This window comes from Sceloporus occidentalis, unplaced genomic scaffold (assembly GCF_023333645.1).
Source record: "Sceloporus occidentalis isolate IW3139 unplaced genomic scaffold, rSceOcc1.0.p SCAF_136, whole genome shotgun sequence".
Lineage (NCBI taxonomy): Eukaryota > Metazoa > Chordata > Lepidosauria > Squamata > Phrynosomatidae > Sceloporus > Sceloporus occidentalis.
Genome location: NW_028317116.1, coordinates 1,575,072 through 1,599,305, shown reverse-complemented (window position 1 = coordinate 1,599,305; position 24,234 = coordinate 1,575,072). Strand labels below are relative to the sequence as shown.

Below are 24,234 nucleotides of genomic sequence, written 5' to 3'. Positions count from 1 at the left end.
CATCACTCCTGTGTTCCAATGGCACTTTATCACTCCCATCACTCCTGGGTTCCAATGGCCCTTTATCGCTCCCATCACTCCTGTGTTCGCTGATCCAAGTTTATATGTAAAAGGCTACTTGATGGTTAGAAAACCCTTTTTGTAATTATGTTACAGCCTGAAATGCCCTTGGTTCCCATGGAAACAGCGGCGTGACCCCAAACTTTTGCACAGTGGCGTGTGCGTTATATTCCGGTATATATATTTACTTTATGTGCCAAGACCGGGGTGAGATAAATGACGACTTTCAAATTGCTTTACCTGCGGGAATACCCTACCGGGGGTCAATAAGTCATCTCGTTAAAGGGGTATAAACGGGGCAGGAATTTTTTTTGCTCCTGGCCCAGGGATACCGTTCTATCGCCCCCAATGCCGCCTGCGTGGAAGGGTGCTGTGGCGGTGGGTAGAGGCTCGTCGCCTTAGAATTATGAGAGCCCCCCGGGGGGAACTAGGCTGGCATGTTGGGTATTAAGAAATGCTGATGCCCGGCAGCTGGGGTATCATGTGACTGAACCTGTACGCAGTAGTGGATACATGTACCCGCTGAGTAGTTGGGGGGTGTAGGGGTCACCAGGAGATGTAACTAGGATATGGGGGTCACTACCCGGGGGGAATTTGAAAGGTGCCACCTTGGGGTGTCACTGGAATAGGGGTTACCCCTGTGTCGGATGCAGCTCCCGGTATGCCGGGAGTCGGTGTGAACCACGGCTGCCCTGCCCCCACGCCAGGTACGTGACAGGTAGCTGTAGACACCCCCCCCCCCGAGGCAGTTAAGCAGGAGGTACCCACCTGTGCACAGAGTGCTCGGGGCTCACGGCTCCCCCAGCTCTGAGGGGCCCGCAGCTTTGAGGACAAACACTCACATGGGGCCCGGCTCCCCTCTTCTCCGGGGCCCAGTCTTCCTCACAAAATGGCGGCCATCCCGCCAGAGCGGCACTGCTGACAAGAATTCCGAGTCCTCACGCTCCCCGTCGCGTATCCCACGTCTCCCGCTCTGGAAACCGGGATCCGGGGAACCGACAGTCCCGAGATGCGGCCACCGAGACACACTGGACACAGCGAGACGTCACACCAGGAGTTACGCACCCGAGACACAAACAGATTACAGAAGCGGCGGGGGCCGCTCTGGCGTAGGCGGAGCCGGCCATTTGCCCGGAGACCAAGAGTGTCTCCTCTGCGCTTTGAACTCCAAGAAAATGGCGTCCACTGTGAAACAGCGAAGTTGACTCCAGCGTTTACATCCTTGGTTCCATTGGGAGACGTGAGAAGTATACCTCCCAAGTGTCCCATTTTAGCGTGGCCAGTCCCTCTGTCCTCCCCTGAATACCGGTATTTATAATGAGCAGAGCCACTGACCAGCAGAACTCTAACACAACCATAAATCGATCAGATAAACGAGAAAACAGATTACTCTCTTTTCTAACCTTCATAATCAACAACAGGCAGACGGGCAAAAATGACACAATTGTGGCCTTAATTTTCATTTAATATTTAAGGCTTTAATGTAATTAAAGTGCAATTAACAAAATAGATCAGGAAACTTTTTTTTCTTAATGTCTATAACGCGGCAGGACGGCGAGTCCCTGCAACAACTCTGGGCTCCGGATTTAACCCAGTGGCGGCTGGGTTGCCTACTAGATAACGTGGTGGATAAAAGGTGAGGGCACAGTCTTCGCAGACCTGCATTGAGGATGAGGGAATTCAACTCTAAGGACCTTATCTCCATATTCTGAAGCAGCCGGGGTATCCAGATCAAGCAGCAAAAACCGTCTCTATTCGGTGGGTTAACAATGTAGCCAAAAATGTACATTCAATTAAACAAATATATATATAAAAAATCTGGTTTACAATCAATCTTCGCACGCGGCTGTCACTCGGGGACGCGGGTCCCGTACCCTGCGCTCAGAGCTTTGGCGGCGGGACGTCCGAAAGCATCTCCTTTAAAGCTTTGCTGTTCTCTCCATCGGGGGCTTCTGGCCACCGGTTATGATCTGAGCCCCCCCCAAAAAAAACAGCCGTTTGAGTGGGAAAGTTTAATTAATCTTTTTTTTTTTTTTTATCCAAAAGAGTTAAATTATCACATTTAAAGTTAAGTATAAAGTTTAGATAAACATCAGTGTGACAGTTTATAAGACGCCAACTGAGTGACATAACATTTACATCAAATTTTAAACCAAATCTGGCCGTTTATATACCGAGAAGAGATTTATGATGGGAATCTGGTTTCAGGACTAATAATTAAGTAATAAAGTAATATTTGGTTATACCTGGTACTTCCCAGGGAGACGCGTACAAGCTCTGTCCGGCATCCACTCTCACGGTCTCTCCGCTGATGAAGGAAGCGGCAGGCGACAGCAGGAAGCAGACCATCGGAGAAATCTGGGGAATCGCATAAAAGGGGGTCATATAGCCGGCATGAGCAAGCCAATGGGAACTGATCACTAGAGAAGGGATGGGGCATTCCACACACGTCCCCGAGCATTATGAAGGGCCGACCCACCTGCAGAAAGCCCTGTATAATGTATAGTTAAATCAGAGCGCCTGATCCAGTCAAATTGTTATGTTATATACTACTTATGTCCTGTTTACCCATTGTACAGCGCTACAAAATTTAATGGCGCTATATAAAACTATAACAATAAAATAATAATAATAATAATAATATCAGGGAGTTGAAATCTCCAACTAAATCTCAATGACTGCGGATTTAAAAACGACCGCTACCTGGGAGATGTACTTTAACCGATACCGGGAGATCTTGCCAGTTTAAACCATTAGAGAAAAGGATAAAACGACTAATCTGCTATCATTCATTCACTTGGCATTCTATAGAGCGCACTTTGTGTCAGCGGGACAGCACCTTTAATGAATGGTCAGTGCAGTATGATTACAGCAAACCCGACACAATTTTTTAGCGTCACGCGAAGCGCCTGCTGGGCTGGGGGCCGCACGCGTTATGGCGTTACCTCTTCTGGAAGACCCAGTCTCTTGGCAGGAATCTTTGGGATGTAGCTTTCAAACAAACGAGGACCCATCTTGTAATTTTCAACCGCGGTTTGTGAGAAAATCGTTCCCTGAAAATAAAAAAAAAATAAAAACACCAATAAATCGTTATCCACGGGTGGCAGCGCCTGGACGGAACCCCACAAGTGGACTTTTCACCAGCCCGGCCCCCGGCGGACAGGTTCAGTGAGCGGAAGTCAAACACGACAGATCAGAAGATATGGTTTGTTACCCACAGGAGCGATGGAATTGATTCGAACGCCATTGTGCGCCCATTCAATGGCTAAGCTCTTCGTCAAGTTATCGACAGCGGCCCGGGCTGCTCCGGTGTGCCTTTTAAGACAAAAAGAGCTTGATTAATAATTTTCACAATAAAAAAAACAAACACATTTCTGTTTAATAATAAATGCATGCAGAGGTTTACAGGAGTACGCAGGGGAAGAATGTTTTGTAGAAGATGGACGATTAGACTATCGGGACCGGATATGCTGCTAAAAGGATAAGATTGTACGGGTGACCAAAGTAGGCTGTAGGGGTATTGGATACATGGATCAGCCTTCCAGTAGGAGTGGCAGGGGCTAGAACAGATGCTGAAGAACACCAGGAATAAAGCTTCAGGAGAACGTTGGTGGGGAAGGTGCTAGCAGCTTCAGCAGAGTCTTACGCCATGCCAGGGAACCCTTTCCACATGTCCGCCACAATATTGACGATGGCTCCTCCATGCTCTTTCATCCAGGCGTTGTATACTGCGCATGCGGAGAAAACACAAAGAGGTATTAGCGGGACAACTAACGAAACGATAGAATTACAGACGGGTCCTCGCTATGAACACAATCGTGGCCCCGGTACGATATTAATAACCTAAGTCTATTCATCAAACATTTCAATTTTCTGATAGAACAGCTAAGAATCCAATCCCGTGATCATAAAAACCTAAACTTTTATTAAAAGCAAAAGTCCCCCCCCCCCAGTTCACAGCATTGTAGATTTATCTAGTGACATATGGCATCAAGTATTAAAATTGTAATGTCATCAGATATGCAGTTTTTGTCATGATCCATTGCTTTTTACACAGTTATCCTGACGTCTTTACGGTTTCTCCATTCTGTTATTTTTTTTGTGTTAAATTCCATGTTTTTGGCTCTAGATCCCGGCTGTTACATCGCATTATCTCACGCAGGGCGACTACCTGCTTTACAGCAGTAAAACGTCCCAGTAAGGTTGGTGTCTATCACCGCATTCCACCCTTTGGCACTGATTGCTTCACTCGGACTTGGGAACTGGCCTCCTCCGTTGTTTACCAGGAAATCAATCCGCCCGTAGAGATTAAGAGTAGATTTTACCAGCGTTTCCACCTATTATAAGAAAACGTATATATTTAAATGAGATCTTGTGCAGTTTTCTTTATAAACTGGTTTTAGTTTTTCCCCATAATATATCATATCTGTATGATTCTCCCTCTGTTATCTGACCCCCAATCTACTAAACCCCCGACTCCTTATCATACTGCCTGTGGGGGACAATAGAATGGCTCAGTCTTAATCACTTTGCTTAAAGTCTATGGAGGAATATACTTCATTAGCATTGCCATAAAGCAAAATTGGTGTTTTGAATGAAAATCTTAACCTCATCTTCCTTGCGGATGTTACACGGAATAGGAGTCAGGAGCGAGGGATTCGCTGGAGATATATTAGAAACGAGTTCTTGGGCAGCTTCTTTTAGCCGTTCCAGTTTCCGTGAAGCGATGACCACGCTGCAACCTGCAAAGAAAAAAACGGAAAATAAAAATAAATACATATATATAATATCCAGGGAAGCCGGAGCACTCGCAGGACTTTTACATAAAATGATCTGCTACAGATGTTACAGAAGCCTCCATGTTTCTATCTACTAACGTAAAGAATATTTCACACCATGCGGCAGTAGGATCGCCATAGCAACCCCTTTTATTCAGGACACGTACATTTTACCTGTTGCTGGGCACCACCTATAGGGATACCTATAGGTACTTCTCTGATGTCTCTTGACAGACCCAAAACTAGGACTGTATAGATTATAAATAAAGCGCCCAACTGTACAATGTCATTAAAAAAAACACCAGTGTGACAGCTACACATTCTAGAAAGAGCGCTTCAATATATACAAATTCATGCAATTCATTCAGTTTCTGACAACCCTGGATCCAGCCCCAGAGCCCAAAGTATGACATTGACCCGTATTTGACCGTAAAGTGCACCAGCAGCCCCGCGGGGTATTTGGCTGCCCAAGACGCTGACCTAATCCCAGCAGCTCGGCCGCTATGGCTTTTCCGATGCCGGTTCCTCCCCCGGTCACAATTGCCACTTTGTGCTTGAAAAGTCCCGGTTTGAACACACTGGAGGCGGCCATGATGGGAGAGAGGATCGCTTCCGGGTCCGCGGGGTCAGGCAGCAGAGCAGGGCGCCGGCCTAGTTACCATGGAAACCAGCAGATTGACGCTCTGTGTCCCTGCTTTACCCCAGCCCCGCCCCTCTGCAGTGACCCCTAAACAGGGCAAATCCTGTAAACCAGCCCAAAATGTGAGAAAGAAATAGGGATTCATGATAATATTCCATGCATAATAATGTGCATTAATAAAAAACAACTTAAAGAAAAAGTGTCTCTGTGCGTCCTAAACGTCGCATAGCTGCCAAGTGGCCCAATGCTCTCAGGCAGGTGTGCGTTAAAACAGATCATCCTGCTACATCTGGGGGTATTTATAAAAGAAATTCTGGGGCAAAATTCTAGAAGCCCACGTGTTCCCAACAGTCGCCGGAAGCCATGGCCGGCATCTTGCACGGATGATGCCCTTTATGTTTTCAGATCTAGCGTGGCAAAGCGTGTCCCCAAAACTGGACAGACGGCTCACACTGGAAATACACTTTGACCCATACACCGGCCTTCCCCAACAACTGGCACTTGACCTGATTTGCCATGTTATTACGTCGCATTCTGGTTCCATGCTCGGTTGGGCGCGTATGACATGCGCCACGCTCAGCCGCATCAATGCTCTTCCTACATGACGGCATCCAGAAGGAACCGGGTCCGTTAGATACTTGTATATAAGGAAATTTGGCCAGCACAATGTATAGATCAAGCCTTATTCTCTTGAACCTGAGCCTGTGTCACCTCCGGGCAATGAAGCCGGACACCGCAAACCCCACGGAGACCTGATAATGCCCATTGAGCTTGTCCTGTTGAGGCTTCTGCAGGATCTTTCTAAGTGAGCGGACCCTGAGACTCTTTAAACATTAACCCTTTAATAGCCCATCATGCAAATACTACATAGTTACTCATCAAATCTGTTCCTGAAATGACTCTATTATCGGTCCTCATGGAAACCTTCACTTTGTCATGACTTAAAGATACTATTGGTTAAGTCACCTGCATTCAAGCAGGAATATGAAACTGGGAGCAAAAGCGCCAACTGAGAGTCTTATACATACGAAGGAGTCACATTGTGTGACCCGGATAACTTACCCCTTCGCCCTGAAATGCTGAAATTGGGGCAATGGCTCTGGGATTGTCCAAGATGATCCCGTGTTTTATTCTGAATATTTAGATTTTATTATATATGTTATATTATATATATTATATATATTTATGTGTATATATGTGTGTGTGTATATATATATATATATATAGATAGATAGATAGATATATCTTTGAACAGCCCGATTTGGGTTCCTTTCCTATTGACCCAGCTTCCTATTATTGCCCATAGCAAAGGTTCTGCTATTTTCAGGCCCAGAGGGGTTAAAGCTCCCAGACAGCCATGGCTGCTATCAGCTGTGCGGGGATGACGTCATGTGAAAGCGCTCTATCTCCTCCCTGGGATGCGCTGGTGGGCGTGGCTTGGTGGAGTGAGGGTCCCTACACCTCTTTGTCCAGGGTGCAGCAGGCTGAGTGTGGTGGGGATGGCAGTCATCACCCTGAGCTGGAGGTGAGCAGAACCCCCCCCCCCCTCCAGGGAGCAGATCGTATAGTGAGGAGAAACATCTCATTCTCTGCTACATTGTTACAAATCTGTCATTATTCATTCTGTCTAAATATTTGTGTGTATCATGCTTTTTAAATATAAATATTTGTGTGTATCATGCTTTTTAAATATAAATATTTTTATGTGATATGTAACTCTAGCCTAAGGCCACTTATCTATCATGGCCTAAAGCATACATCATATTAAATAATGAGGTCATATTATGGGAACAATCAGAATCACTGCTTTAGGAGAATATTATAGGATGTTATTCATTTTAACCTTCAAAGTCTTCTAGTTTTTGGTATTTATGGTCAGGCTGGAAAAATGTGTAATTACCAAAAACATTAAGGATCTGAATTAATGGGGGTGCGTGCCCCCCCCATACACACCCAGCTGAGGTTTCATGGCAGGCAGGGTAACTGGGTGCATTTCCTCTCTCTGTAGAAAGGTCTCTCCAGTAGCTTCCCCCTCCCCCAGTCTATTCTTGGATATTTTTTCCTCCCCTTGCAGTGAAACTTGCCAATTCTTCTGACTGTTTAAATGACTCAAACACTAGGCTCTCAGATCTGAGATCAATGCGCTAATTGATCTATCAACAGGCATTCCGGGGGTAATTCAGCTGCAAATGTTTCGTTTCAGCTCCAGATACACACCCTGCCATTTAACTACTAAAAGGCTCAATAGATTGCAAGCTCCTTTCATTTGCTAGTTGGAGTATACCCTCTGGCACACAGATGGTTAATTAAATGCATGGGCTTAAGGGGTAATATACGTTTTAACCGTTTGTTTCCCGGGTTGGAGGAAGTTCATCGGGAATTCTGTGAATGCCAGCACTGGTGTTCCAGTCTGAGCTGCTCCGTAAACGTTTCATCTGCTTTCTTTCAGGCGTTAATCCAAGATTCCCATAATAACTGCCCTGGAAGTCCAGTCCAACCAGTAGAAGGGGCGATTAATGGGACTGGGCTCTACTAATTCATATATATATTCTCATGTCACCTGTAGCGTGGGAATGTATAGGTTTATTAATGGTCAGCTCTTGGGTTCAGTGCTTATATATGGCTCTTTAGATGTTGATGGAAGAATGTGAGGCTCTTCCTTTGAAGAACAGTCCAAGTTGGACGGGCTGAATTAGCGTTATTAAAAACGGCCCCGTCCTCGCTCCATGGAGATTGGAATGGGGGGGGGGGTTTGACTTCAGTCCCATTTGCTCCAACGAGCTCCCATCTCCTAGGAACCCGCCTGGCTCCGTCTACAGTTTGCTCCCATCTACGCTTTGTTACTGCGACGTTAGCCTAGGAAGCGGCGTGAACGACGTCCGGAAGTTCTCGCACATCTAGGCGCGAGGTCGTATTCGGACATTTGCACTGTTTCCCATTTCATCAAAGAGCAACGTTCCCGGGGCAGATGTGATTCCCACGCGGCGTTTGTGTGAACAGATGCTAGAAAAAAAAAAAAAATGCTCTCCAAAGTCTTGGGGTATGGAAGCCCACCGGCCCATACACGGTGTATGGGTCAAAGTGTATTTCCACCGGCCAGACATTCATTCTGTATGGGGAACACCTTCTAATTTCAATGTCCATTTAGAAGAAGACTTGAATTTTTATAAAGTCCTTTATGTGGGGTATGTTTCTTTCTTTTTGCCCCACGTGTAAAGTGAGCGGAAGAGGGGCCCCGGAATTAGTATCTTGCCCAGGGCCCCATCAAGTTCCATTTATGGAACGAATGATAGATGGGGACCTTGAAAAGCAACGTTCCATTAATTAAAAAAATAAGTGAATCCTCCTCAACGCAAAGCAGATCTAAAGGAATCTCCGTGGCTTGCTAGAAAATGCTGTTACGTTGTAACGACCAATGAAAACTTTCCATAATATCTCTAATTTCTGTCTTTTAGGTTTAAAGGCCGGTTGTCGGCGCCGGGTGCCGTGGAAAGGAATGGGTTCTGCTTATGAGCTGTAAGTCCTCTTCCCATCGCAAAAATGCAGAGCGAGGAAATCCAGGAGGATACGGGGAAGGTGGAGAACGCCACCAAGAGTACTAAAAGTGCCCCCCAGAGCCCCCTGAAGGGCACGCTGAGGAGAGCAGCGGCGGCTGTGTCTTTCGAGGGGGTAACTGGAGAAACTACCGTAGAAAGGAAGAAGAAAAAGAAAAAGGAGCCTCGGCCTGAGTCCATCATCGTGTATCGGTCTGACAATGAGAAGGTGTCGGAGGAAGATCAGGCAAATCGGCAAGAGGGAGAGAGGACTGCCGAGGAAGGGGCTAGGTTTCTTGGAACCCCGGTATCTGACGGTATGTTATACCCCGTCATCACTTAAAGGGGGGGCGGTTATCACTTACATACAATGTGTCTTATCTAACGTTATATATTTTAACAGGATGTCCCAATATTTGCGGCTTTTTAGAAAAAACAACCTTTATAACTCACAGTACATTTTGGTTGGAATGAAACAATCCGTATAAGTATTGTGTAATCTGTTACAATAACCTGTCCTCGTCTTAGATTCAGGAGCCGTATGCCTATCCCATGCGTGTTTATATCCCCCTTACTGTATTAGTCTCTGCTGCTTCTGCTGGGAGGCTGTTCCGCTAATCTACCACCCTATGGATAGAGTAAAACATGTACTTGCTAACCTCCCACGTGTACACTCTTACAGGAGGATGGAGTACGCACCCCGACAGTCGCTATGTTACTTTAACCGGGACGATTACTCGTGGGAAGAAGAAAGGCCAGATGGTGGATATCCATGTGACCCTAACGGAGAAGGAGCTTCAAGAGCTGACCAGGTCCAGGGAACCTTTACAAGAGAAGACGGCGGACGAAAGGAAGAAATGTTCCGTGGGCTTGGACAGAGGTCCGCATGTCCTGCTTTGGAGCATCCTTTGCGTGCCGGTCGTCTTCGTTCTCGCCTTCGTCTTGTCGTTTTATTATGGAACCATCGCGTGGTACAACATCTTCTTGGTCTACAACGAGGAGAGGACTTTCTGGCACAAGATCACGGTGTGTCCGTTCCTGATGATCTTCTACCCCATCATTATCGTGGCCCTGTCCGTTTCTCTCGCTCTGTACTCGGCTGTGACCCAGATATCCTGGTCCTTCGGCGAGTGGTGGCGTGCGGTCAGGGACATGGAGAAGGGGTTTTGCGGTTGGCTCTGCAGCAAACTGGGCATGGAGGACTGTTCCCCGTACAGCATCGTGGAGCTTCTAGATTCAGACAATATCTCCGGGAGCCTTTCTGCAAAAGGTTCTACTCAAGGAGTGGAGACGTCGGCAGTCTGAGCCAAATATCTTCCATCACTGGTGCTTCACATGAGCTGCTTCTTCTCCTTTTGCCTGAAATGATCAAAACCCCCAATCTACCCCCCAAAAAAGCCTTTTTTATTATTTTTTAAATTTATTTTTGTTCAAAGCTCTTCACATTTCTTCCAAAAAAACTGTAGCTTTTAGAAAGCACGTGCATGTCACCTCTGGGAAAAGCTTGGCAGCGGAGGCAGCTCTCGCTATGTTGGCTGTTTTGATTTAAAAATCCAATTGGCTGAGGGTGATTAGAGTTGCCGCAGACCATAAAACCCAGGTGCTTCTCTGCCCATGGGTTGTAATGCGGACGCTGTGCAACCGAAAGCTGGAGAAACAAATATTTATCGAATTGCATTTCTTAACGGAAATCGGTAAAAAAAATTAAAAAATAAAAAGCATTTTCTGGTATTAAAAAAAAAAATGTACTCGGAAATGAGTTCTCCCTTTTAAAATACAGATTTTTAAAGTATTTCTCTGTTTCCATCGCTGTGTTTACAGTACAACAATTAATTTCATTTATGTTAAAAGAAGGAATTGTAGAACTTCTATTTCATTATTCTGGATTCTGTGGCACAACATTTTCTTGCCTGAACGCATGCCGTTCAGACTCCCCGTTAGCTCGGAAAGCTCTCCTAGTGCCTTTAATGGCAATGATTGACACGGAACATCAGCAGGGGGGTCGGGACATACCTGGGACCTCCGTGCCGCTTTTCTGTGTCTCCGGGTCTTCAGTGGCAAAGACTGTGGAGCGGGGGTGCGAGACGCCCCACTTTCCTGCCAACCATGCCGGCATTTTTTTTTTCCCCCTTTTTCTTTCTGATTTAAATAAAATGTATATGAATTTTTTTTTTTTTATGGGGGGGGGGTCCCTGGAAAACTGAAGTGACCCTTTTAACATGTGTGCAGGAAAAGAGACGCTGTGCATTTAAACCCCCAAACAACGGAAACGCTTTGGTTACAGAAAACTGTAACTTCGTTTCTTCCCAGGAATGTTTGGAAAGCTGTCTGTTCGGAGCGGAATAGGAGATTGACCTCTCTTACAAAGGGGAGGAATAGCGAATTAACTAGTTTTGGATAAAGCAAAATACCGATTTTTATGAAGGTGTTGCACGAGTAACAACGGGGAAAATTCTCCAGGGTCTGTGATCGCTCCGATATCTGAACAATTTTATTAATTTTATAATAAAATTAGAATAAATGGGAGTGCAATCAGTATCTGTGTTCTAAACACGCCAGAAACAACAAAAAACTAAATTATTTTTCCAAAGGGGCTGCAACCTTGTCATTATTTAAAGATACGTTTTATTGCGTCACCTCTATTCAAGCAGGAACGTCAACCATAAGATGCTGGCAGTAAAAGCACTAATGAGGCGCCTCAGGTATTAGCAGATCAATGAAGAGTATGCGTCGGCTGCGGGCTGTGCGACCCCGAAAATCTGCCCCTCCACTCCGTGACCCCAATATCAGGGCAGAAACTCAGGGGCAAATCCTAAGAGTTCCCAGGTAGGGGGATCACGGAGCCCACAGCGGGAACGACGGAACCATGGATCGACCAGTCTGGTTATTTTATGCATATTGGGGGCTCGCAGATACTCGTTACTGATACTCAGACCGGCCACACAATGCTTGCAGTCTCTTTCTGCAGAGTCGCTGTGAACGTCTCGTTTTTTCACATACAATTTGCCCTCTGTTTCCGGACAGACAGCCAGAGGCAAGAAGCTTCTGCCCCCAAACAGAGGTCTTAACATCGTTAGAAGGAGCGGTCGCAGCGAACGCGGTTCCCTTGTCAGAGAGCAAATTATCTGCTTCGATACACATTATCGGGGCTTTTAGGGCTGCAGAACCCTGAGATACCCTCATACCCAGCAAACATCCTGACCTCCTAGAAAAGAGTAAAGAGGGGCATCTGAGGAGGAAAGCGGATCACCAGGGGAGGAAAGAGGGGCATCAGGGAAGGAAAGGGGAGCAACAGGAGAGGAAAGAGGGGCATTGGGGGAGGAAAGAGGGGCATCAGGGAAGGAGAGGGACTGTCCCTCCTAAACAGGGTCTCTTCACTTGGGAGGTATGAGGTGATCCATATTGCGTAATGTGGTTTATATTCCTATTTACTTTTAAATGTTAAGTTAACAGCCGTGAATTAGCTGCAGGGTCCAGGCTGCATCTCCTTCTAGAAGACTTAAAACACAATGGAAGACAGAATGATCTGAATGCAGCCCTGTAGTGTAGGGGTTAAAGGGTAAATCCTTTTCACCCTGCAGTAGGTATAGGGGGGGCTGCTTTATTGCAGATGGACCAGGAAGTATTGACGGGGCACATAACCGTGCAATACCCCAATACCGCCACTAGGGGCCGCTGCTTCCCTGCTCCTGTCTGACACTGAGCCGGAACTGTACCCCGCCGCCTGTGTGCCCGGGGGAGGCATTCGCTGATACACCTGTCTGCAAACAGAGGGGCAATAACATGGCGAGGGCAGCTAAGGTAGGCTAGACACCCCCACTCCGCCCCTTGCAGTACTGGGCCTGGGGTTTGCCCTGAGAGGGGGCTTTACAGCCTATAGTGCGTTATGTAAACAAACACACGTGATACTGGGGTGCTGGGGGTAGCAGGGGTGGCAGATGCAGTACCTGGGGTGATGGGATTTGCAAGTAGTTTGGGGTAAGGGAAGCTGAAATGATATAGGCCGGGGTGAAAAGTGTACCTGTAGCTGGACTGATGACGGCTGGTGTAAGTGGAGTGGGGAAGGATGCAATGGCTGTGGGTTACCCGGGGTGATGGGAGTTGATGTGGCTGGGCGGCTGTTCCCTTTGTCCACCACCCTCCCAGTGAAGAAACGTTGTTGTATGTTTTTACCAACGATTCCGTGTAATGTCTCGCAGAGCGCCGTCGTTCTCTGCATGGATGTGGGATTTGCGATGAGCCATTCCAGTCGGGGAGAGGAGTCTCCTTTCGAACAAGCGAAGAAGGTTATGACGCTCTTCCTGCAGAGACAGGTAATCTTATCGTCATAAAACACCCCTGCGGCTTTTAAAAGGAACATTCCAGCGCGGATATGTTTAGTATTCACAGATTTTAAAGATGCAGTTCCACCGGCTCTGCTGAATTTAACACTCATGTAACAAAGCGCCTCGTTTAGATTGTATCTGCCACGGTTGAAGATTTGTATGCTGGAAAACGCGTCGGGGGTCCATGTAAAGGTGACCCCAATCTGCGCTTTGCCGGGGACAGCAGCTGATGTTTCTTTTACGACGCACAAAGCTTTCGTTCCCTGCGCAGCTCGCAGTCGGTGAGCTGATTTACACGAAGTTCTTCCGGTAACCTGCTGTTTCTTTGGCCCAGGTGTTTGCGGAGAGCAAGGATGAGACGGCGGTGGTCCTGTTTGGCACGGATGGCACCGATAACGCTCTGGCTGCCCGGGATCAGTACCAGAACATCAGCGTTTTGCGGCACTTGTACGTTCCAGACTTCGAACTCCTTGAAAAAATCCAAAACGAAGTTGAGCCCGGCTCCCGGCAAGCCGACTGTATCCTTCCCAAAGCTTTTATTGCCGTGGCAGATGTCCCGATCCACGTGGAGGAGTGTTTTGATCCACGCTAGTGTTTCCAGCCATACATGTACAATGCATGCGACAATATTCCCCGGCTAAGAATGAAAGAAAGATCAGACCTCGTTCCAAGGGAAATAAATACTTTATTCGGCGTACATCTGGTTTATTTCGCCCCCCGTTTATAATGGAGATTATTAACCAATCGGCTCACTGATTTCCAGCGTTGTTATAACAGACCGATCACGGTTAGCGTCTCCGGCAGGAAGGGCTGAGCTGGCAGATTCGGGGTAAACTTTTAAACATTTTTTAATATGGTGTCGCCGGCAGCTCATGGTTAAGTAAATAAATCCCCAGAAAGAAACCTTGGCAGATCTGCTATTTTATTCTTTCCTCCAAAAAGTTTAATCACTTGAAAACAACCCAAGTCTCCATGGCAACAACCTATCAGCGGCTACCGTTCGTGTCACATGACCGTAAAAGCGGTAAGCGAAATGAATTTGACGTAAGAAGGCTTTGAGTTTTCAGGAGGACTAAACTAAACGCTGCATTTAGTTATACAAGTCATTCAGGTGAAACGTCGTCTTTAACACCCGTGATCGCCGAACACGTCATTAACCCTTTAATATTATTTAACGTGAATTGACCTTAACGCGGAAAGTCTTGGACGCGCTGGTCGTGTGCATGGACATCCTTCAGAGAGAGACTCTGTAAGTATCGATAGCCGGAAAGTGACTCTGGATTTAGAATGCGGGATGGAATTTGGTTATCTGCGGTGAGCGAAATGACTCCCCAGGGAGCTGATGGCTTTATTCACTAAGCCGTGAGTTCATGTCTGATGATGCATTATGACGTGTCAATCCACCTGATCTCCTCTGGCATACGATGGGTTTGCTGTGTGTTGTATTAAACTCTCTGCATCTTTTGTTTGTCTCTTTATTTTAGAGGCAAGAAGTTTGAAAAGCTTCACATCGCCGTTTTCACTGACCTCAGCAGTCCCTTCGTTGCAGACCAGGTGGAGGTCATCGTGGCTAACCTCAAGCAAGCTGGGATCACCCTTCAGTTCTTGTAAGTTACGCGAGCGCTCCGCTGAAGGAGAACGCTGCCTGCGTGGTAACGAAGGACAATCCGTGTTCTCCATAGCCTGCCCTTTCCGGTGGACGAGGAAGATGAAGGTCTGGGTGAAGGGCCGAGCGGCAGAGGGGATGCAGGCAACGCCGAGACGCGCCGGGGACCGGGCAAAGGGTTATCCGATGATCAGCGGGCTGGCGTCCAGATGGTTCGGAAGATCATGTTTTCCTTGGACGGTGAAGACGGACTGGATGAGGTTTACACGTTCAGGTGAGGTCTTGCGAACGCGCCGGCCCGCTTGCCGCATGGACCCGGTGGGCCGCCGCATCTCACTCTCTTTGCATATTTACCTTGATTTAGGGAGAGCTTGGAACAATTATCTATATTCAAGAAGATAGAAAGGCGACCGATGGCGTGGCCCTGCCAGCTTACCGTAGGATCCCATCTTTCGATCCGCATCGTGGGGTATAAATGCGTACGTAACGCCTCTGGCTCCGGGTTCACCGCTAATTTTTTTTTCCTGTTTCCATTTTTTTTGGTATGTTTTCTTCTTATCTGACGCTTAAAGCTACGCGACGTCTCACGTTTGGGTTACTTCGTGGCGGAGTCAACGCGCTTGCGTTTAATTTTTTCCACTTTTTGGTACTTTCAGGTCACGGAGGAGAAAGTGAAGAAATCCTGGGCGGTTGTAGACGCCAAAACGCTGAAAAAAGAAGACGTCCAAAAGGAAACGGTTTATTGTCTGGATAACGACGAGGAAACGGAAATCGAGAAAGACGACACGATTCAAGGTATTCGGGGCCGTTCATGGTTATTTCTGACAATTTCTTTACTCTATAGAACCAAAAATATTCAGCCGTCCAAAGCCCTGGGCTGCACTTATTCTGGGCCAAAAGCCTTATATTTGTGTTTTTTTTGGTGTTCAACACAAAAGTACATATATTAACACGGATTGTATGATTGTTTACGTTCCTGGATCCTTTCCATGTTTCTGTTATGGGACCCTTATTCTATGCAGCCCCCTTTTGGTGGCTTTATGTTGCGTGCCCCACATGCCGAATCGTGTTTAGCGCAGACTTGGTTTTGTCCCTTACAGGCTTCCGTTACGGGAGCGACATCGTCCCGTTTGCAAAGGTGGATCAGGAACAGATGAAATATAAGACTGAAGGAAAATGCTTTGCAGTTCTGGGCTTCACGAAATCATCGCTGGTACGGCACGGGGGGGGGGGGGTTATTTACATATATAATATACATTGTATACAGTTACATGGGTTCAGCCGCCGTATATCACTATAATGTCTAAGATTTGGCAAAGTGATAGATCCTCTTACAAAAAAGTTTTTTTTTACTTGTAATGTTGATTTATTTATTCCCCCCCGATTTCTTTTTAGATTGATAGAAATCATTATATGGGAAACCAGGTTGTAAAGATATTTGCTCCAAAGGACGATGAGGTGAGTTTGGTTTCGATGTTTTATTAGGTTCGCCGATATTAGCAGCAGAAACACTTAGGCGGTCTGCGTCCAGCCAGATCTATTCAGCTTCTACACAGTTCTTTTGGTGTTGAGCCAGGCCACAATATCACATAAGAGTCATTGATCTCTTTGCTGTTTAACCACTTGGTGTACAGAGGTAAAAAGCAAATATGATATATCTTCAGAAGGATATAGATAGTCTAAAGGGAGCAAAAGGGAAAGAATATCCCAAATGTATAGCATGGAGGAAAGATGGGGGGTTACGGGTGGTAGATAAGTGGAACAGCCGCTCAGCAGAAGTGGAAGAGGGTAATTGTCCATCAAGCTCATCATCACGTCTCTCCCTCTTCTGTAGGCCGCCAACGTGGCGCTCTCCGCGCTGATTAACGCGCTGCATGAAATGGAAATGGTGGCCATAGTGCGCTACGCGTACGACAGACGATCCAACCCCCAGGTCGGGGCGGCCTTCCCGCTTATCAAGGAGAAATACGAGGTACGCGCCACGGAGCCGGCGCAGATTTATCTGTCAGATCTGTGGATAAAAGTTGAATATTTGCTTTATTTTCTGTATTTAATTATAATTTTTTCACCATACGCAGTGTTTTTTATGTTAATCGATGTTCCGCGTCGTTTCTCAGTGCTTGGTTTACGTGCAGCTGCCGTTCATGGAGGATTTGAGACAATATCTGTTTTCATCCCTCGAGAACAACAAGAAGTTCACGCCAACAGGTAGAGCCGAGAAAACCTTTATTCGTTTTCAGCCCTGTATAATGTATAGATAAATCAGCGAGCCGGCACCCTGTATAATGTATAGATAAATCAGCGAGACGGCCCCCTGTATAATGTATAGATAAATCAGTGGCCGGCCCCCTGTATAATGTATAGATAAATCAGTGACCTGCCTCTGTATAATGTATAGATAAATCAGTGAGATGCCCTGTATAATGTATAGATAAATCAGTGGGTGGCCCCTGTATAATGTATAGTTAAATCAGTGGTCGGCCCCCTGTATAATGTATAGATAAATCAGTGGTCGGCCCCTGTATAATGTATAGATAAATCAGTGACCTGCCTCTGTATAATGTATAGTTAAATCAGTGGTAGGCCCCCTGTATAATGTATAGTTAAATAAGTGGCCGGCACCCTGTATAATGTATAAATAAATCAGCGAGCTGGCACCCTGTATAATGTATAGATAAATCAGTGGCCGGCCCCTGTATAATGTATAGATAAATCAGCGAGCCGGTATAATGTATAGAAGGAGACCCAACGTCTGGGGCTGCTATAAGCAAGGCTTAGTAAGTCAGTCCCTATCACTCTCAGCCTTTTCGGCTACAGGTTGCCCAGTGAGTGGGGGGTGGTCACCGTGAGCGTGACGGTGTCCTGGGGTAGATAGTGACGTGGCCCTCGGGGGCTTCACACTCTGCTATTGTTTGCTGGGTGTTTAACCCCGTATAATGAGTCTCCTCTCGTCGTTAGACGCGCAGCTGTCTGCTGTGGATTCCCTGATTGACAGCATGAGTTTGGTGCGAAACGATGGCGAGAGTGTCGAGGATTTATTTAAACCCAGCAAAATCCCCAACCCGCAGTTCCAGAGGCTGTTCCAGGTGACCGACCCCAAACTATTTCTCCGTATCTACATTATAATTCCTCCCCAATTAACTATCTCTCTGTTGTTACTGATCATTGCTGATTGGCTCCGGCCGCCCGACCTTTGCCCTCATCGGACGCCGTATCGTTACGGAGCCTGATTGTCTGGAACGTCTCGTTTCTCTGTCCTTCTGTTTTTTCCTCTTGTCTTTATTTTTTCCTCCCCGTATCCCCCCCGGCGACCGCTAAGAATGGAAGATCCTGTTTCTGGATTCTGATAAAAGTTTTTTTTATAATTTAATATAGAAAATCCCCGATTAATCAGAGTACCGAGTAGAATCCGAGCTCTTTGGTAGAATTGCCAGGAATTATTATTAATGCGGATTTACAGAATTGCCTCTCTTTTTTTTTTTTTCCTGCCCTGACCCCAATTTAGAAGTTTTTCCCGCCCCGACCGGTCACTGATTGGCCGCTGTTATCAATCCATAGATGTTCCGGCCGTTAGGCATCGCAGGCTTTTCCCTCTCTTGAGTTCTTATGGATATCTTTACAATAAGGTTTGTTTCTATGGCAACCTCCGATAACGGACGTTAGCTGATTCGCGAAGTACAGAGCGTCTCATCCTCTCAATTATGATTCCTCAATTCCTTGGCTTGCAACCTACCACCTCTGGCGGTGAGCCATTCCACGCATTTACTACATGATTGTGAACAGCTTTGCATCAGATTATCCGTCTTCTGCCGTTTGATCTTTGTTGTTGTGTTGTGGTTTCTGTATCGATGCCATCGTTCATTTTATGCGATAAACCGGGAAATGGGCTTTCCAGATTTAACTAAACTATAAATATGTACATTTATACACGAGACTGTTCTAAAGTTTGGGGTCACTCAGCTGTTTCCATGGAAACAAGTACATTTCTGCTGGCTGTAACATAATTACAGAAAGGGTTTCTAACCACTAGTTAGCCTTTTAAACCTAAACTTGGATCAGCGAACACAACGTGCCATTGGAACACAGGAGTGATGGGAGTGATAAAGGGCCATTGGAACACAGGAGTGATGGGAGTGATAAAGGGCCATTGGAACACAGGAGTGATGGGAGTGATAAAGGGCCATTGGAACACAGGAGTGATGGGAGGGATAAAGGGCCATTGGGACACAGGAGTGATGGGAGTGATAAAGGGCCATTGGAACACAGGAGTGATGGGAGTTATAAAGGGCCTCTGTGCGCCTATGAAGAGATTCCATTAAATATCCGTCTGCGCTGGATTTCTGATCCAATTCACGGTATTTTTATGAAGATTTGTTTTCCTTTTTCTAACAAAAACAAGGAAATTCCTAAGTGACCCCAAACTTTTGAACGGTTCCGCTGCATCCCCCCGGGGTGGCCGTGTTCGTGAGCGCGTCGGGGAACGGATCAGATAATGCCGGTCGTTCCCCCGTTCAGACCTCGGCTGTAAAATAAACGTAAAAACCGATCCGGGTCCTCGTCTTCGTCTTACGCCGTCTCCTCTCTCTGTCTGACCGCCAGTGTCTTCAGCACAAAGCCCTGAACCCCGACGACCCGCTGCCACCCGCCGAGCAGCATCTCCTGAACATGCTGGAGCCGCCGGCGGAAGTTAAAGCCGCATGCCGGGCGTCCTTGGAGAAGATGAAGCGCAGCTTCCCGCTGCAAGAAGCCGCCAAGAAGAAGGAGCAGAGGACGGCGCAGGACGTCTTCGAGGACAAGTAGGTTCCGACCGCCGGCGTCTGTCTAAATGAAAGGGTGAACGTCATCTCTTCTGCCCTGGGGGGTCTCCCTTTTCATTCCTTTTCTTTCTTTCCTTTTCTTTTTTTTTTTTTTTTTTTTTTTTTTTTTTTTAACAGAAATGAAGAACCCGACAGTAAGAAGCTGAAGGTTGCAGATGGTGATTTCAGTGTCATGCGGCTGGCCGACGGCAACGTCACCTCTGTAAGTGCAGCCGTGAGAGACGCCGAGTTTGCCCAGAGCCGCGTGGGATTCACTCGGGGCCACGGGGGTTCTGCGCAGAGCGGTGCGGGGGCCGAGTTCACCCATGCAAGGATTTGTTCGGAGCCCTGCGGGGTTCCTTCTCCCGGATGTCCCTCCGGTCACCGACCTGCATTTAGATGCCGTGGGTGGGATTTTTGCGGCTGAATCATAATTTTCTGGGTTTTTTTAGGTGGGCAGCGTTACTCCGGCAGAGGATTTCCGTGTTTTGGTCAGACAGAAGAACGCAAAATTCAAGGAAGGTCAGTTCCCCCAAAATCTCCTCTTAAACCTTAAGCTGCATGCGCAACCCTCTAGGCATCGATATCATAGTCCGTCTCGCAACTGTGATGATGAATACCGGCCCCCCTTACACGAGACAGTCCTGAAAAGTAGCTAACTGACCCCAAATCTTTGCACAGTTCCGTCTATGTCCTCTGTATGTATAGAGCGGCTGTCTATGTTCTTGTCGCGAGCGGCTCGTCTCTGTCGCGATGCCTCTGTCGGGGACGTCTCTTGGCCGATGCCTCTGTCGGGGACGTCTCTTGGCCGCCGATGCCTCTGTCGGGGACGTCTCTTGGCCGCCGATGCCTCTGTCGGGGACGTCTCTTGGCCGCCGATGCCTCTGTCGGGGACGTCTCTTGGCCGCCGATGCCTCTGTCGGGGACGTCTCTTGGCCGCCGATGCCTCTGTCGGGGACGTCTCTTGGCCGCCGATGCCTCTGTCGGGGACGTCTCTTGGCCGCCGATGCCTCTGTCGGGGACGTCTCTTGGCCGCCGATGCCTCTGTCGGGGACGTCTCTTGGCCGCCGATGCCTCTGTCGGGGACGTCTCTTGGCCGCCGATGCCTCTGTCGGGGACGTCTCTTGGCCGATCTGCGGCTCTCCCCCCTCGTACTGTCTCCGTACGTTTAGTTCTGTATTCTTCTTCCAGCGAGCGATCAGCTGGTTAATCGCATCTACGAGTTCCTGCAGACCAAGCAGACGCAGTACTACGCCAAGAGCATCGGCTGTATCGCGGCTTTGAGGGCCGAGGCCGTCCGGGTGAGTGAGAATCCCAGCATGCGCAGAGCAGAGCCCCGCGGAGCCGTGACGAGACCACCTGCTCCGTACAGACCCGCAACAGCAGGCGGCTAATGCACCCCCACCGGCCCCCCATCTGCCGTATTAAAGGGACAGCGATACCCGATGCTAAACGCCGCTGGGGTTTCGGGTCGGGTTCTCCGCGTTTCGGTAACTTCACGCGCGCTCATTATATTTTTTTCTTTAACGCCGAAGTTGTCGCAGGTTCGGAATTTTAATGATTTCCTCCAAGTCCTTAAAGAAAAGGTGGAAGGCGGCGCTCTCAAGGAATTCTGGGAGATAGTAGTTCAGGGTATGTATGTGCGCCGGTGCCCAAGGGTCACGTGACCACTCCCTTTCTTTCTAGTTGCCCCTTCATACAGGGATGGGGCAAATCTTTCCTTTCTTTCCTTCCCCCTCCCTATTTAAAGCTGCTGTCCCACCTTCTCTGCTGAATTTGACACTTTTGTATCTAAGTTTAACATTATATCCATTATTCCCGTTACCCCGAATGCCCCGGACCGTTCCCAGGAATAACTCTTTAATGGTGTAAAAACTTCCACTCATTCGTCGTTTTAGTCGGGAACACAAAAAAAAAACAGGCCCAGATTGGTTGTTGCCATAGAGACTGAAAAAAACATCTTTAAAGCCTCTGTGTTGTCTTTTTTTTTATTGAGAAATCTTGAGAGAAAAGAATAAAATGACGGATCTGCTCAGGATTATTTCTGTAACGTCTCCTTTTCTGTTCAGTTTCGGGCAAGTTTGTTTATCTCGACTTTAAAACCCGTCTTAAATCCCCCGACGCGGACTCCGGACGGGGTTTGGGGTGCTGTGGTCGACCGGTCTGCACCCCGTAATCTCCTTTTGGTTTTGTTTTATTAGACGGCGTCTCTCTGATCACTCGAGAAGAATCGGAAGGCAGCTCGGTGACTCCCGCGGAAGCCAAGATGGTATGTCGTCCGCCCGGGACTGTGAAACGCGTCGATACCCCGCGTAACGGGGGGCTTCTGTAAAGCCGCGACGCGAGGACCCGTTATTATCGATTAAAACGTTACTTGGGGGGTCCGTCCGCGTTCTGCGGATCAGCGTCCTCCCCGCCGCGTCGGCGTTTCTGCCGATACAAATGTATTCAAATCTGGAAAATTCAGGCCTCTTGCAAATTAAAAACGGGTAACGAGTGAGCCCCCCGTGCGTAACGTTCCATAAGAGGAGCCGGTAACGCACCGGTAACCGCGCCGTACGTCCGATTTAACATCTGATTGACCGGGACCTGTCTGTCCGTACGTCTGACCGGCTGATTTTTCTTCCAGTTTCTGGCAGAAACAGAGAAGAAACCCGAAGACACGTCCATGGTGGATGAAGACGGAGATGTCGATGATCTGGTGAGGATATGATATAAGTAAATATAATAGTAAATATTGCAACATTCCCCCAAAATACCGTTTTTTCACTCCCCTCCCCCCCCCCCCCCCGGCTCCCGTTTATTCCCGTTTTTTTAGCTTGACATGATTTAACCTGCAAACAGAAGCAGAGGCGGCCGCGAAAAAGCAAGCGCTTGGAGATTCGGACCGACGAATCCGACGCAAAGTATCGTTAAACGGCAACAGTTTACATATTAACCCACCGAGTCCCAGAGTGACGTGGAGTGTAACCCGCCACACCTGGGGCTGAAAGGGGTTAACGCTCGGACCGGCGGATCGCGTCTCACGGCCGTGAAGTTTATGTAGATTTCTTAAACTGCATCCCTTATGGGTGACCTGGGGAGCCCATCCAGAACGGAGGTGGGGGGAGGGGCACAAAGATTGATTTATGTTATAATCCCCCCCTTTATTATCGGTCTGTGTTTTTTTTTACCCCCCCCCCAGTTAGCTAATAAGGTCCATCTGATCGCTGCCCCCCTCCGAAGTGCCTTTCGTCCGGAATGCTCATGGCTTCCAACACTCAGCTGTAACTCCAGATGAAGAAATAAAATTGTGTTGTTTTTTTTTTCCGTAACGTAGTTTTTTGGTTGTTTCCGCATACATGTCACATGGTAACGTCTCCGGAAGGATCCATCTCTCCGGCGACCGCCTGCCGGAGAGCCCTGCGGGAAAACGTCACGAGCCGCAGAATGCGAGATGGAATCGCCGTCGTTACCCGGGGTCTCCGGGAGATCTTCTTCCGTAATATTTATTCTGTGCGGTTTTGGGATGTGTTGGAGACCCGATTTCTCCAGCGGCCCTCGGAACGAGCGTCATCGCGCGCGCGAGCTGTGAGACGATGGATTTATTCGGCAAGATAATACGTTTTCTGCGTCTCCAACTAGTTTTTAGATACCTAGAAATGGGAACGGGGCTTCGGTTCACATTAAATGTAAACAAACTATAGGAAGCCTAGAAAAAAAACATTTTTAAGGAGTTTTTGGGACTAAATCCACCCCACGATTTCCATGCAAATATTCTAAAATAAAGCGTTTCTATCGATATCATTTTTTTCACAACTTCCTGAAAGTTTTTTTTCCAACAGACCTTAAAAAAAAAAAAAACCCCTTCCGCGAGCTCCATCCGATCGCAAAGCCGCAGAGGAGCGACACGCCGTAAATCTGTGTAGATATTGTAAGAATTAATGAACCTCCCGGGGGGCTTCCCTTTAAATGTGTTTTCATTAAATGAATTCATTCTCTTCATTCCCGGAGCCGCCGCCTCGCAGGGCACAGGGGTGTCGGTAACGAGAAGCCGGCCGGGAAAACGCCGTTTATTTCTCTCTTGTTTTCATTAAATCTGCAGTAAAATGTGAATTCCGACACACGGAGGTGAGCCCCAATATGTTCGGGGGGGGCCCTCAGGGCCCCCTTTTTTGTTTTTTAGACGTGGGAATGAGATTTAAAGAGCAAATTAGAGGTGATGTGAAGTCTGTTTTGCATGCAGCCTGAAGAGCTTGCACTCTTATTTACTAGACAAAGAAGGGAGCAGCTGTCTCGGTTATTCCTCCCCGTTAGGTTATCTCTTCTCTATGGTTAAGTTGCTGATTGGTTGAGGCAGCCTTTGTGAGAGCGGGATAATGCTGTCTCTGCCACAGGCTGCCACCGGCCTCGGCTTCCACACCTAATAACCCCAAATCCCCCCCCCCCCACAGAACCCAGGATTTCAACCCAAAATTATCTCATCATGATCACAGCGTGTGTCCAGAGGCTGGCTG

The 24,234-nt window shown here is 47.6% G+C and overlaps 3 protein-coding genes across 3 annotated transcripts; 2 read left to right on the top strand and 1 right to left on the bottom strand.

The window, feature by feature from the left end:
* Positions 1-1,941: 1,941 nt before the first annotated feature.
* On the bottom strand, positions 1,942-5,430 carry LOC149281303 (peroxisomal trans-2-enoyl-CoA reductase-like). Its single transcript, XM_089499511.1, has 8 exons — positions 5,319-5,430; positions 4,669-4,802; positions 4,232-4,397; positions 3,707-3,788; positions 3,279-3,375; positions 3,006-3,113; positions 2,307-2,418; positions 1,942-2,030 (listed from the first exon to the last, which is right to left on the bottom strand). The coding sequence occupies exons 1-8, from the start codon at positions 5,428-5,430 to the stop codon at positions 1,942-1,944; spliced, it is 900 nt and encodes a 299-aa protein (XP_089355637.1).
* Positions 5,431-9,018: 3,588 nt separating this feature from the next.
* LOC149281302 (transmembrane protein 169-like) lies at positions 9,019-10,316 on the top strand. Its single transcript, XM_089499513.1, has 2 exons — positions 9,019-9,328; positions 9,694-10,316. Exons 1-2 carry the CDS (start codon positions 9,019-9,021, stop codon positions 10,314-10,316), a joined length of 933 nt encoding a protein of 310 aa, XP_089355639.1.
* Positions 10,317-12,794: 2,478 nt separating this feature from the next.
* LOC149281301 (DNA repair protein Ku80-like) lies at positions 12,795-22,654 on the top strand. The gene is made up of 21 exons (XM_089499489.1): positions 12,795-12,812; positions 13,211-13,324; positions 13,671-13,854; positions 14,537-14,585; positions 14,821-14,943; positions 15,019-15,216; positions 15,307-15,421; positions 15,599-15,737; positions 16,043-16,155; positions 16,338-16,400; positions 16,777-16,914; positions 17,060-17,150; positions 17,901-18,028; positions 19,542-19,738; positions 19,877-19,961; positions 20,191-20,260; positions 20,930-21,039; positions 21,274-21,370; positions 21,940-22,007; positions 22,368-22,439; positions 22,583-22,654. Exons 1-21 carry the CDS (start codon positions 12,795-12,797, stop codon positions 22,652-22,654), a joined length of 2,244 nt encoding a protein of 747 aa, XP_089355615.1.
* The last annotated feature ends 1,580 nt before the right edge of the window (positions 22,655-24,234 follow it).

Coding starts and splice junctions, on each gene's coding strand:
- LOC149281303 (XM_089499511.1), bottom strand. CDS start 5,430: ATGGCCGCCTCCAGTGTGTTCAAACCGGGACTTTTCAAGCACAAAGTG. Junction 4,803..5,318: donor GGCCGAGCTGCTGGGATTAG/GTCAGCGTCTTG, acceptor TTTTCTTTGCAG/GTTGCAGCGTGGTCATCGCT. Junction 4,398..4,668: donor ACATCCGCAAGGAAGATGAG/GTTAAGATTTTC, acceptor TTCTTATAATAG/GTGGAAACGCTGGTAAAATC.
- LOC149281302 (XM_089499513.1), top strand. CDS start 9,019: ATGCAGAGCGAGGAAATCCAGGAGGATACGGGGAAGGTGGAGAACGCC. Junction 9,329..9,693: donor TGGAACCCCGGTATCTGACG/GTATGTTATACC, acceptor ACACTCTTACAG/GAGGATGGAGTACGCACCCC.
- LOC149281301 (XM_089499489.1), top strand. Junction 16,156..16,337: donor GCTTCACGAAATCATCGCTG/GTACGGCACGGG, acceptor ATTTCTTTTTAG/ATTGATAGAAATCATTATAT. Junction 19,962..20,190: donor CCGACGGCAACGTCACCTCT/GTAAGTGCAGCC, acceptor GGGTTTTTTTAG/GTGGGCAGCGTTACTCCGGC.